This window comes from Falco naumanni, chromosome 3, assembly GCF_017639655.2.
Source record: "Falco naumanni isolate bFalNau1 chromosome 3, bFalNau1.pat, whole genome shotgun sequence".
NCBI classification, from domain to species: domain Eukaryota; kingdom Metazoa; phylum Chordata; class Aves; order Falconiformes; family Falconidae; genus Falco; species Falco naumanni.
The window spans coordinates 26,032,723-26,046,301 of NC_054056.1; the positions used below are offsets into that span (position 1 = coordinate 26,032,723).

At 41.4% G+C, this 13,579-nt stretch overlaps 1 protein-coding gene across 2 annotated transcripts in view; it reads left to right on the forward strand.

The window, feature by feature from the left end:
- Positions 1–13,579, forward strand: part of ELOVL2 (ELOVL fatty acid elongase 2) — a 46,370-nt gene that overhangs the window by 16,397 nt on the left and 16,394 nt on the right. Inside the window, exons 1-2 of one of the 2 annotated variants that reach the window (XM_040587685.1) lie at positions 5,177–5,243; positions 8,586–8,649. In XM_040587685.1, the coding sequence (XP_040443619.1) occupies positions 8,634–8,649 (16 nt within the window). In that variant the 5' untranslated portion in view covers positions 5,177–5,243; positions 8,586–8,633. Of the gene's footprint in view, positions 1–5,176; positions 5,244–8,585; positions 8,650–13,579 lie in introns of those variants that run through there. The other variant, XM_040587684.1, reaches the window with a different exon arrangement.

Genomic DNA, 13,579 nt, shown 5'->3' on the forward strand with positions numbered 1-13,579 from the left:
AGCCTCTAACCCCCCAGAGCATTCTCGAGCCATGCCTTCACTGCCCTCCCTCCCCTGTGGGACATGGTTTGCTAAGCCTTGGGTTTGAGATTGCCACATACAGACCAAAACTGTGCCCTCATGGATGCCACCAGGCCCACTACCTTACCACTCCTGTTAATTCAGTGCATATAGCCCTCACCTGTTCTAGGGGACACCAAGCGTCAGACCACTCTTCTACCTGACTTGAACTTGTATCTCACATCTTTTTATGACCTCCTTAACTGCTTGGGCTGGCACATCCCCCCCAGATTTTTAAGCACAGTCAGTCGTCACCAGCATCAAAGAAAGAGGAAAAAATTGGAACTGAAATCGTTCCTCTCAACATCTGGATTCTAGTCTCTGCTCAGGCACACACTGCAGTATTTCTTAGGGAAGCAAGAGCTGCAGATGAAGAAATAAAGGAAAATAAATTCCAGAGTTAACAGTGTAGGTACCCAACTCCGAAAACAGTCACTGGCTGTAAGCCACAAGCAGGGGGAGGCAGGCAGCTGCCTAGGTACCACCCCCCAGAAAGGGAGCTCCTGTGTCCTCTCCAAGCCCATCTGTCCTTGCAGCCCAGGGAGCCAGTTACCCAGGTCTTGTGCCTTGCACAGGGAGCTCGGACATCTCACCTGGGACCACAGAGCTTGTCAAGACACCTCAGCACCACACACCACACCCCAGACCTCTTTGAGGATGTAATTCTTCCTTGCAAGATAAGTTTGAGTAGAGAGAATGCAGAACTAAAAATCAAGATGAAATTGAAGAAATTCAATTTGCTTGCATAAGTGACATCTTCTAGCACACTCCTAGTAACATAGGCAAGTCAAAATGTCCTGCTGCAGGCTTAATGCAGATTCTCCTGGCAGCTTCTTGCTTTCCTGCAGGCATTGCTAAACCACATGGTGAATTTCTTTAAACAACAATAAAGAAAAAGAACCTTTAGACACAAGTGCCCTCATTTCAAAAATACAAAGACATAGATGAAACTATATATTTCAGAAAAAAAAAATATCATATCTATTGTTCCAAGTTAAGCCACCTAGACAGCCCGAATGCAGTAACAGCTAAAGATGAAACCTCTGGCTACATTTAGCTGTGTATTTCTGTACTTACCAGACTTTACATCCTTCCATTCATTTTTCATATCAGAAAATGCAAGCCAGTCATCTTATTGAGGCATTCACTGAAAGCACAGCATTTTCTTGCAGGTAGCATAACCTGAGCAGCTACGGAGGCAAAAATCTGCGAGCCTCCCTCCCCTTTGCAGCTATCTCCTACTTATTTTTTCACCCTCAGTAACACTCATCAACTCTGCAGGGACTAAATTAGCACAGGAGAAGGTGTTCAGCACTTTTGGCTGTAATCACTGTTCAAACAGCTGTTCTCAATCCCCTTTAGAGAAAACGAGCCGATTTGATGAATCAGATCCCCTATTGATTTAGCCAGATAACAGGCTGGCCAGCAAGCTACCAGCCTTGTGTAGGATGCCAGCCTGCAGTCAATCATTTCCAAATATATGCAAAAATAACCCTCAGCTGCAAAGATATTGCCCTTTTTATCTCAAAAAGTGCTGGACTTAGTAATATCACCTGGAAAATGTCCAGAAATTTGCACGTGTGTGCAAGCTTTGGCTGTGGAATGGAGTATATATTGCATAGTATCAGAAAATAATAGGAATAAAATATAATCTGCTTGAAAAAACATTGAAAATCAAACAAATTGTTTTCAGACAAGACACTGCTCTTACTGGAATCTTTTAGAAATACTACTCAAGCACAACCAGCACTATTCTTTGTTACCTTCAAAGTTGCTCTTGAAGTCTTTAAATAATTTACTGACCACAATAGTAACGTCTTTATTTTCTGGAGTGCTTACAGTTTATTATGGAAACCTTTAGAAGAAAGGAAATAGGAAGAGAAAAGAAACATATGAAGACCATTCATTTTTTATTCTCTGTGCTGAAGCTGGAACAGCCTTCTTTTGTGGTGTTTTTTTCTCCACCATACCATATTTTCCTGAGATTTTTGCATTAAATTAAAACGTATTACACCACTTGTGTTTCCGAAACAAAGATACAGCTCTCTCTTTTCTTGGAATTCTAAAAGAATAGCTGTATCTTTAGATGGAGTCATCAATAGTTCTTTTAATTAGCAGTTCTTGGCTATTTTCTGCAAGATAGGAGCATTACCAAGGACTGTTCATGTATTATACGGACACCTCTCTGGCCCTGGGGTACTAGCAGAACTTCCCCGTGCCACAGTGCTGCTCAGCTTTGGTCACTTCTGCCACACCAAATTACGTGCCTTCATAGGGCAAATCCAGCTACAAAATTCTGCCAGCTTCCCAGTGCCACTTGTTGGGAAGGAATCAGGCAGCGAGATCGCTACGCTAGCAAAAACATCCCGTGTTACAGCCCCTGGTACGTGGCAGAAGAGCCCTGTAGCCAGCCCGTTCACCGCAGCCAGCGGGCCGTGCTCCTGCCAGCATCGCCAGGCTGGCTGAGGGTTTGTAACGTAGCTAGTCCCTAATCTTGGCCAGCCATCACAGCTGAAAGAATGTTCCAGAACGTGGGATACAGAAATTACCATGAAAAATAAAAAAGTCCAGTTTCTGTCCCTTGAGATGATCTAAAATAATGTCTTTCTAGTTATTTGTTTCCTTTCCTCCCTCCCTCCCTGTGCATCCATGGGACATAGTAGCAGTCTCAGCCCCCAGCTGGGTGTCTGCTCTCTCATGAGCTTACTCCAGCTTGTTCCTACTCTCAATGAGATTATCTAGCAGTGAGTTCCGTCTATTGATTATAAATTACATAAAGCCATAGTTTATTATCAACTTCTGGGTGTCCTGTCTCCCAGTTTCACTGAATATCCTGTTATAGGAGATATATATATATATGTATGTATGTATGTATGTATGTATGTATGTATGTATGTATATATAACCCCCTTGTTATAGTGACACAATACATTGCAACCTTAGGCTCACCTTTCTGCCTTCATCTTCATCTTTTCCTGCTGTTTGTATGTAATAATCCTTACATAAATTCTTTCTTTAGGGATTGTTATACACATATTTCCCCCACAGCTATATCCCCCACAGAAGATAAAGATGACAAAAAACTAAAAGCTGATCTGAAACAATCTGTGATGAAGAATTGTCCCCCATTGTGCTTCTTTGTCCCAGATTAGTTTTAAATGCGCTGGGCAGTAAAAACCTAAGCAATTTCTTTTATAAGCAGTTATGACACAGTCCTGAGACTTAACTTTGACTTCCCTTTGCTTTATTTCATTCCCTATTTCAGCCATTCTGGAGCCAACGCTACAGGTTTCCAAAACTTTGTTAATATATATATTCAAATATGTGCAGCATGTAAAATTAGTTACTTTAAAAACGCTGATCAATTCAGATTACTTCCAGTACTGCTCAGTCACTGACTATTTACAGAGCAGAAACTTTCAGGGAATTAAGGAAAAGTTGCCATCTAAACAGTAAAAATCACCGTACAATTAATATATATGTTCTCTGTCATGATTGCTTCAAACATCACATCTGCTTCCTGGAGCTGTCTTGGAGAGCAGCAGCTGGCACCCATTTCTGGTTTTTGTCTGAGAATTGAAATAAGATGTCTTTTTTATAGAGAATATAATTTTTGTATAGCTGTGTAAGAACAAGCAACAAATTCTTTTGGATTTTTGGGATACTGAATGATTTTCAAGACTTTTGCACAAAAGAAACCTCGCTAATACAAAAGATTTCCAGCATAAGTAAGATTGAATGCAGCTTACTCGTCCATAGGAAGTTTATTTCAGAAAGCCATTTAAAATCCACATAATCAAACAAAAAGCCTCACAAGCATACTTCATCATGTATGCCTATATTTAATAATCACCTTTTGTTTGTCTTTTAATCCCAGTTATTGTCTGTAACGGTATTTTATGCACATGAGGAACATTTTGAATACGAGTTCCTCATCCCAGCTCAGGAAAGCCTGGTATCACTGTCTTTGAATTTCAAGGAGCCTTTAATTTTAGAACTAATTTTAGAACATCCTTAGACTAACACAAGTTATGGAGACCCCATGCCTGTGGGCAGAGCCTCCTTCTGAAGGGTCTGTAATTACAGCCACTAGAACCTGGGACTTCTGGGGGGCTCCCTAGCCTGTTGGTGGTCATTCCTGTTCCCAAAGGATCAAAGAAGTTATTTTGGCTGTAAACTCCTTGTTTCTAGACTGCAGTATTTATTTGCTGAAGTAGCAGTTGGGACATTTTTGAAGGTTGTCAGTGGGAACAACAGCCGACAGGGACGTGTCCATCCACTTGCTTCTGTAAAAAAAAAACAAAAAGGATTTTTTTAATGTTTATATTGGATCCAGGTAGCCTGGTTTATATAGCTTTATAAAGAGGACTTACATCACTTGGGGCAGTGTTTTTAGTGGTCAGTAGATAATGCCTAAAGATAGATCATTGGTATGTTGAGAAATCAAAGGTATTTTGGACAAATCAAAGGTATTGTGATACCTGCACTGTTTAGATAGCAGGTACATAATTTTTGCATAACTTATACTGCTTTTACTAAAACTATCAGGAAGCCAGTAGACATTGGTCTCTCAGTGAAGACTAACAAACATATATAAGCATATATAAGACTGAGAAGTTTTTTTTTTCCATACCTGCTGACTTGGAAATAGTGTTTTACATGCAATCAGCATGAAAACAATAATTCATGTCTGTGCACCGTGCTACTTAGGCTTTTATTTCCATCTCTGTTGCAAAAATATTGAAACTTATTAGGGATCTCTATGTTGCATTATCATAATTGGCTTTATGCTCCCTCCCCATCTTTCCATTTGGGTGACTTGATTTGCTGAGATAACCTAATGTCTTTTTCATAGGTGATGTTAAATAGGTCTTCCACAAACCTGTCCAAAATCCTGCCAAACTCTCAGCATTGCCAATGCCTGCAGCAATGTCCTGTACAACAGGAGGAAAAACATGAAATACAAGTTAATCTTTAGCCTTGTAACTCATTGATACCTTCATTGATAAAGGCTGTTACAGTGATTTGCCAGAGAGAAGTGAGTTGCCTGGCCATGTGGGTTTGTTCAGGCTGGCTTTATTTGCTTTTCTTTACAAACACAACAGATCATCTTGAGCAAGACGTTTGCATCTAGTCTGCACAGAGGCACTATTTTAAGATGTGTTCTAAACCCCAGGAATACGGTATGGTCTCTTGTAGTGGTGTTGACAGGAAGGTGACAAGACCAGTCACACAAAATTACCTACTTTTTTTAAAGAATATTTTTTTTCCAAACTATTAGTGCTAGTATTAGGTATATAAACAAATATATTGTTTTTAACAACCTTCTAAATCTATATTTTGTAAATCTTTATTTTTGTTCCTGTAAAGTAAGATGAGTTGTAAAAAAGCTAAAAGGGAGGCAAATGCTGGGACATTCTTAAGAAGGATATTTTTTCTTCTGCTGCACCTCCTAGAAGAAATTCTACTCTCAAATTACCACTGAAAGCAAACCCAGCACTGAATTATCTAGTGCTAATTAAGATAGACAGGAGCAGGGTTGGGAGCTGGTACAACTCCCCACTGGCTCACTTGAGCACATTCATAAGGAGGTAGACTTTAAATTTAGAGTGGTTCATCTACTCAGCATGCTGTGTGCTCATCCTAGCCAGGTGTGAGAGGTCAGCTGTCATCAGCTGCGTCAATGAAGACAGTAACCTGCTCAAAAAACCATATTGGTATATTTTGTAGGTGGCATCAAGTTGCGGGGGAGCGTTGATGCGCTGGAGGGCAGGAGGCTCTGCAGAGGGATCTGGACAGGCTGGACTGATGGGCTGAAGCCAACTCTATGAAGTTCAACAAGGCTCGGTGCTGGGTCCTGCACTTGGGTCACAACAGCCCCCCGCAGCGCTGCGGGCTGGGGGCAGAGCAGCTGGAAAGCTGCCCAGTGGGAAAGTGCCTGGGAGGGCCGGTCAGCAGGCGGATGGGCATGACCCCCCAGCGTGCCCAGGTGGCCAAGGGGGCCAGCAGCACCCTGGCTGGTGTCAGCAATAGTGTGGCCAGCAGGACCCAGGCAGTGCCCGTCCCCTGTGCTGGGCACTGGTGAGGCTGCACCTTGAGCCCTGGGCTCAGCTCTGGCCCCTCACTGCAGGGGGGCACTGAGGGGCTGGAGCGTGACCAGAGCGGGGCAGGGGCTGGGGGAACTGGGGGTGTTCAGCCTGGAGAGGAGGGGGCTCAGGGGGGACCCGTTTGCTCTCTACAGCTGCCTGAAAGGAGGCCTCAAGTTGCACCAGAGGGGGTTAGATCAGATATTAGGAAAAATTCCTTCACCGAAAGGGCTGTCAAGCTCTGGTACAGGCAGCCCAGGGAAGTGGTGGAGTCGCCATCCCTGGAGGCGTTTAAAAGACGTGTAGATGTGGTGCTCAGGGATGTGGCTTAGTGATGGACTTGGCAGGGCTAGGCTTACAGTTGGACTTGGTGATCTAAAAGTTCTTTCCCATGATTCCTAATTCTATTATTCTGTTTTTAAGTCTTCGTTCTGCTCTTTCTCCTGAATATTCTACAATTCTAATTCCTTCATGTAACTGTTAGAAGAATTCAGTCCCTAATTTCCATCTCAATGCAGCCAAGAGAGACTTGTCTAGAGTGTTTTAATATAAAACGAATATACATGTTTCTTATGTTGTTCTTGATGTGTAAGATTTGTTTATATAATGTAAGCATGAAAGCAAGTAGCTTTGGGCACTCATTCCTACATGACATTTGAATCCCTTAAAGTATTTTTTCCAAAGCAGTCGGTATAGTCTAACCACAGGAGTAGCTCTGGTTCAAATTAATGCACCAGGTGAGCACATCACAAATAGCAGTGCAGCACTCCCCAGATGGCATGAAAATAATAGCAAAAAAACAGCATAGCTCAAGGATGTGAAAATGGAAGCAGATCTTTTTGCACAGGTCCAGCACCTGGAAACTGAGCTACCTCCTATGACAGAAGCCATCCTTTAGCCTGCCGCGGAAATTGTCTGAAATTAAGAAAACACCTTTCTCCAGGGGCAGCAGTCAGGACCCTTTCCTGAAAACTAGTTTAGCTTTCTCAGTGCTGCAAAAGTATGAAAATCAGATTCATTCTCTCCTTTTTCAGACCAAGTCCTTTAATTTTTTGTTAAATATATATGTATATATACACACACAGTTTTAGTTTCAGGGGTTTTGTTGAGTTTTTCTTTAAGACAAGCTGAACACAGCAGCATCTTGCAGACACAGACCTTTACAGCCTGGAACACTGCAAAATCTTGCTGCCATGTATTCACACAAAATCTGCCCACTTTGAACATCCTGAGGACCAAAACATAAGAGGAGGAGAAACAGAAGGGGCTTGGGAATGCCAGGAGCTTCTCCCTGCCCAGACCACAACCCAGCCCCAGCAGGGGAGTGCAGACGCCAGGACTGGACCTACCAGGGTGCAAATGTGGATCTTCGTGAGGCAGATCTGCTAATGGTGACTGCAGCCCAGGCATTCAGAGGCACACACGGCCCTTGGCAGCTCTCGCTCTGTGGAGATGCTCAGCATCGCCATGCGCCTTTCTCCTCAGCCTGGCTGCATTTCCTCAGTGCTGAAATTAGTTCATGAAGCACAGCAAGGCAATGTTGGAAGGAGCAGAAGAAGAGTTGGCTGACCTCAGGCTCGTGGCAAAGAGCGGTTCAAGCACCGGTGATCAGGAAGCTACTACTCAGAACTGGAGTCTGGGAAGAAATATTTGAAAGGCCACCACATCCGACTAAGGGAAAGACTGTGCTGATCATGGCTCAGCTCCCAATCCAGTCACAGACAGGCACAGACTTGCTAAGCCTGCCAACTTAGCGGCTTCATTGACTTAGACCTCAAAACACAATGTCCCTGTTAATATAGTCTTCCTTTTCTTGCCTCCTCTTCCTCCCTCCCTACATGGCCTGAACTTTCATTGCAGGAGGTCTGGGTTCTCCTGAAGACCTTTTTTTAGGAATGCTGTGCCTGATATAGAGAAATCTCAGCTGGCTCACCCCAAAGGTTTCCTTCTTTAAGAGTAAAGCATCAAGATATGCAGCTGATGCGCTGTTACTAGGCTGGTTGCAACCAGGTGGCTTTGTGAAGCTTATCAAAGGAAATGCCAGCTCCTCTCCAAAACTATCTCTAAAAGAAATAATAATAATAAAAAAAAATATTTCAGGTGAGGAAACATAACAAACCATAAAGCATCTTTATTAGAGTGAAGATGATATCCATCACCGATGGGTTTGCTGTAATACTTGTTCTTTTTCATTTGTAAAACCTTAATTTCCCTTCGCAAAGGGTTCCGGTTTGGGCAGTTTCCAGTAAACGAGGCCTCTATTGTTATCTAGACCACAATCTGCCCTAAATTAATTTTTAAAGAGGTTTGGTTTTTTCCAGTAGACATGATATTGCATACTTTGGAAATAACTCAAGCATGACATTTGTTGGGGTTTTTTAATTATATTCTCTATGTGAGCCATAAGATAATGTCACATATCCTTTTTATATTTTTTAGGAGAACCTGAAAGCTTTTGACCGGGGAGTAAATGAGTTTGTGGACTATATGTTTGGACCTCGAGGTAAGCTGCTCCACCTATAGCCCTTCTAGGTAGTAATACCTGTCCAGATTATGACTCAAAAAATATTCTAATAAACAGAAGCTGTCAAAATCTTCTAGTGAATAATTTCTCATTGAAAAATGTAGGCTAGGCCTAATCACAGTATTTGTAGAAACACACCATTATTGTTGGAAATCTATCAATGCATTGCATTTATAGAAAGCCATTAGATATTTTTTTTGTCTGTTTGACATAATATTAACTGTAATACAAATTAAAACGAATCACAGATTGTACTAAAAGTGAAAGAAGACATGAAACTGATTTTTTTCTTTGAAACCTTAAAAAAAAAAATCACTGGATTTTAGAGTCCTTTGTTTCTGAGAATATAAAGGATTTCAGTCTTACATCCTAATGTAGATTAAAAAACTTGAAAGCCTTGATTTTTCTGAAAGTGGAAGATCTGTTTTGGTGCTGATTCTCATTCATAATGCAGTTGTTATTTGCTCCAGCCTCCTATTAAATAGCCTAATTCAGAAGGATGATCAGAGCATAAGCAAGAAAGGGCCTTCAGCACCCTGCAGGATCATATCCAGAATTTCAGCAGACCAGTAGAGAGGCTGGGAGAACAGATACATCTTTCTAGTTGCTGTTCTTGCTCTTTAACAGTCTGGACAAGAATAACTTGAATAACTGCAGCTTGGGGATGCCTCATGCTTTGTTAGGACTGAAAGAAGTAATAGTCAAAAACAAAAAAAAAAGAAATAGGACTGCAGAAAGAAAAAGCTACAAGGCAAGGATGGAGCATCAAAGTCAGGGCTAAGAGCACCAAACAACTGGAGGAAGGTGGTGAGACAGGAGCTTAGACAGCAGTCACTCTTCAGAGAAGGTCTCTGTAAGGCCACCTTGCTGTTGATAGGGCTGGACTTAAACTTTCAACTTCAGGAATAGCCTTGCAAACTTTTCCCCGCTGTTAAATCCAGAACTGCTGCCCATGTGGATGGACATATGCTTATGTATTCTCATTTTGTTGTAATAATGTCCTACAGGTCCCAGAAAAAGTTCTTGTTTAATTAGGAGGACAAGTGAAAGAAAGCTGTAGCATTTTTGAAATCAAGAAATTCTCATTTTTCATAGTTGACTGGATGGTTACAAAAATATCTGCCATCATCTCTGCAGTGGATGCAAAGCTTGAAGGAAAGCTTTCTGGTAAACAAACACTGAACAGCTTGGAAACTGCAACAGAAGCAATTAAAATGGAAAAAGTTTTATTAATAGCTTCTATAATAGTGCATTTTAATATTAGCAAAGAGATGTGATCACAAGCATTACTTTTTTTTTTTTTTTTTTCAAATTGGTATGTTTTCCTTCATTCCTTTCCTCACTGGTCCAGAAAAAAATTTTTGAAGGAACAAACTGTAGTTAATCCAATGCAGAATACCACACAGATCCCTTTGGGCTTTTAGAAAGCCCTTCAGTTAAATGAGTATTATTTGTATTGCTTGCCAAGCACATCACCATCCGTCTCCAAACAGCAATGCTGAAGATAGCCTTTGTTTGTCTGTGCCTTTTCTATATGCTCTGTAATTTAACTTGTGGTATAAAGACACAGTATCATACATTTTCTAAATAATGTAGCTCCCTCCAATGTGTTTATACACACAAATAAATCACAATAAACTGCAGTTTTAAATTGCATAGAATGACCCCAGAAATGAAAAATCTAATGAATTCTTGAGAACTTCCCCAAACGTCTAAAACCAACAAATCGTTCCTCTTCTTTCTCTCCACGAATTTTCACCCACAGCACACACTTCATTCAGCAGCAAGATGGTTTAAAAGGATGGATAACAATGCTCTAGTCTTTTAAAAATCAATCCGATATTTATGGTTTATGTCGTAGGTGGTAACTTCTGAAATACTGGTATCACTATACTGGTTTTAGTCGTCATTAGCAGATGTGGCCGAGGGCATGAGAAGAGACAGAAAGCCATGCGCTGGTCCCAGCGGTCACCTCCGCTCCCATCGATAGTACCAGGTTAACACAAGCTGGAGTACTGCACTACTAGAATAAAGGGCGTATTATCAAAGATCTGAATTTCATTTTTATATAGGCATATTTTGCGCCTTTGAACTAGCAGAGCAAGTCCTTTGGATCAGGAAATAAAAGCCATATATGTGCCCATCAGGTGCATCTCTTAATAAGAAGTGGTCTTACAATTTGGTGTTGGTCCATATTATTCCAGATAGGAAATTACCTAGGCTCAAGGCAAAATGAGAAAGAGCAAAATAACTGTGTTGTTCTCTAAGAGCGCTTTTTTCTCTTCGCCGTCATCTGCAGAGTATTGTTTGGTGTTACACAAAATTAAGGAATATTGAATTGCAGGAGCTAAATCTAGTTAATTGGTTGCTTGTTTTATCTGTGGGTAAAAAAAAAAAAAAAAAAAAAACAAAAACAAAAAAAAACAAACAGAGATGGTCAAGACTAGATATATTTTAGTAAAGTTATGATAAAGTAATGAGCACTCCTGACCTGAGTATGAACAGTAGCAAGGCATTGGTGCAAAACTGTCTACCCTCTGCACCTGAAAAGATCTGAATCTACTCAGACACTAACTAGCTGAAGTTGTACAGAAACCTGGATGGAAGCCTGATACCTTTAAAGAGCCTGGGAGGCCTGCCACTCATTTCGAAGGAGCCAAGATTTCACCCCAAGGGTCTGGCACATGATGGCCAGTGACTGTGAATGAGCTTATTCATGGAGCAGTCGGAGCTCGCGGGCGCCTGCTCCTTCCCCTGCTGCAGTCCAGCGCTTTCCCACTGCGGCTTTATTCACTGCCTTGGTCTCAAATTCAGATGCTGTGTGCATCCAGTATTGTAAAAATAATCCTTTCTCCTTTCAACAGCAGACCTTTACAGTACTTGAACATGCAGATCAGTCAGTGAGCAGAAATACTCTCCTTTTTCCGACAACCTTTTTTAAAATACACTCCCTTTCCTCTCCCTTCCTTCTACACTCGTGGGTAAGCCTAAGTGGAAATAAAACAATCGTGTTAATTGGCTGCCTTTTACAAACCACTTTCTGCCCACAACTGTCTTACCTTTCAAGGTCCCAAGGTTGAGGTGGAAAATAATCAGCAAGGGTACACGTTTTATTAATTTCTTTTGAAATGGAAATAGTATAGACCTTAAAAATACTTGATGTGCTGACCTGAGCAAGCCCATGAATTCTGCTTTTGTATGGATCAGCCCACATGCTTGTGGCCACTCACAATAGAATGAAAACTTTCTGAGGATGTACTGGGGCAGAATTTAATGCTGTCTAACTTGTATTCTCAACTCTTCCCCTTACTTTTCCTTTTTGAGCAAACACGCTGTTTTGTTATCTGCTGATGCCAGCTGGCCTTTGTGCAAGTAACCTTTATGCACCAAGTGTTGCAATCCTCAGGTGGGGACACCTTTCTTTAGGTAGTAGTCTTGCAGATATGACTGCTTTCTACATCTTCATTTAGGATACCAATGAAACAAATTAACTTCTTACGCTCCTAAAACATACACTAGATCAACACTTACACATGCAACCTTTACCTGTCCTATGACTCCTGTGTCCTGTTGGGAGCCCATACGGGAGCAGAATCACCTCAAAAACACCCATTCCAGAGCTTCAGACGTGGCTTGTGAACTTTGAGAGGGTTGTTGGGCTCACACTGAGGCAATCCTGATAGGCATTGAGATCTGAGGACAGCAAACAGGCGTTCTAGCTTGGTAATGCACAACAAAGCAAGGCTGCCCTAAAGGACAGACTGGGCTTTGTAATCGTTGTGCTGTTGTGACTGCTTTAATCCTACACCTCTCCTCTTCTAGGGGTTTTGGGGAGTCCAGAAGGGTGAGTCAAAACCAGGAGAGCACTGATGTTCCATGGTGGCTTAGTTCTGGTCGAAAGTTTCCTGCAAAAGAGCTAACAACCCAGGTAGAGCCCCAGTCTGACAGACGAGTGTTAATAGCCACTGTGATGGAAGAAAGGTGGGAAGTGGGGAGAGACGGTAATGAGAAAGCAAGCTGATGTTCATAGCCCTGTTCATAAGATTACTCTAACTCACTTAAAATCTTGTTTTATGCATACCTGTAGGCTTGTATTTCTGAGGAAAGAACTGTCAGAAAGAATACAGCACAGCAAAACTGCAATCAGCAAGTGTTTGTTCAATGCTTGGGCACATTTGGTTTGTGCATCATCCGTTGCCCAGTCCTTTCCAAATTCCACACAGGCAAGAAAACAGTAAAATGGTTTGTCATGCACTGTGAATACCTTTTCTTCTTTTACAATTTCTAACATAATCTTGGTCTTTGTAAAAGATAAACTAAGTATTTTAAAACAGTTTCTAAGAGCAGAGGAACTACTGTGACCTGTGCAATAGCTTCGCACTGACTTAGTTCTTCACTTACTCGGTAAATTGTGGCAGCTTTAGAGACCCTTTTGGAAAAATGAGCAGTGGTCCCCCTTGTTCTTTCGACAGATAAATGTCTGAAGATTGTTGCTGTGGAAAATTAACTCTAAATATTGCTCCACCTTAGGGGAAAAAAAAAAACCCACCACCACTCTTTTTGCTTATGACATCCAGTGGCTCACAGGCGCCTCCAGATTGGCATATAGGATTAGGCTTTGCTCATATACACTGAACTATCTGATTACTGCCAATGGGATTACTCGTGTGAATAAGGCAAGCAGGATTTGACCTTAATATTTCATCTCAGGACCAGGCAAATGGCACAGAAACTGTAAGAAAGCCAAAGATCTTTGATAACTAACAAAGTAAACATTTGCCCTTTTTTTTTCATATTTAATGTTTTTTAAAATCCTCCCCTTGTATAAATGTTTTCTAGTGAATGTTATAGACCCTCGTACTTACATGGCAAATGCAGAATTAAAATAATATATGAACTGGCAACTTTA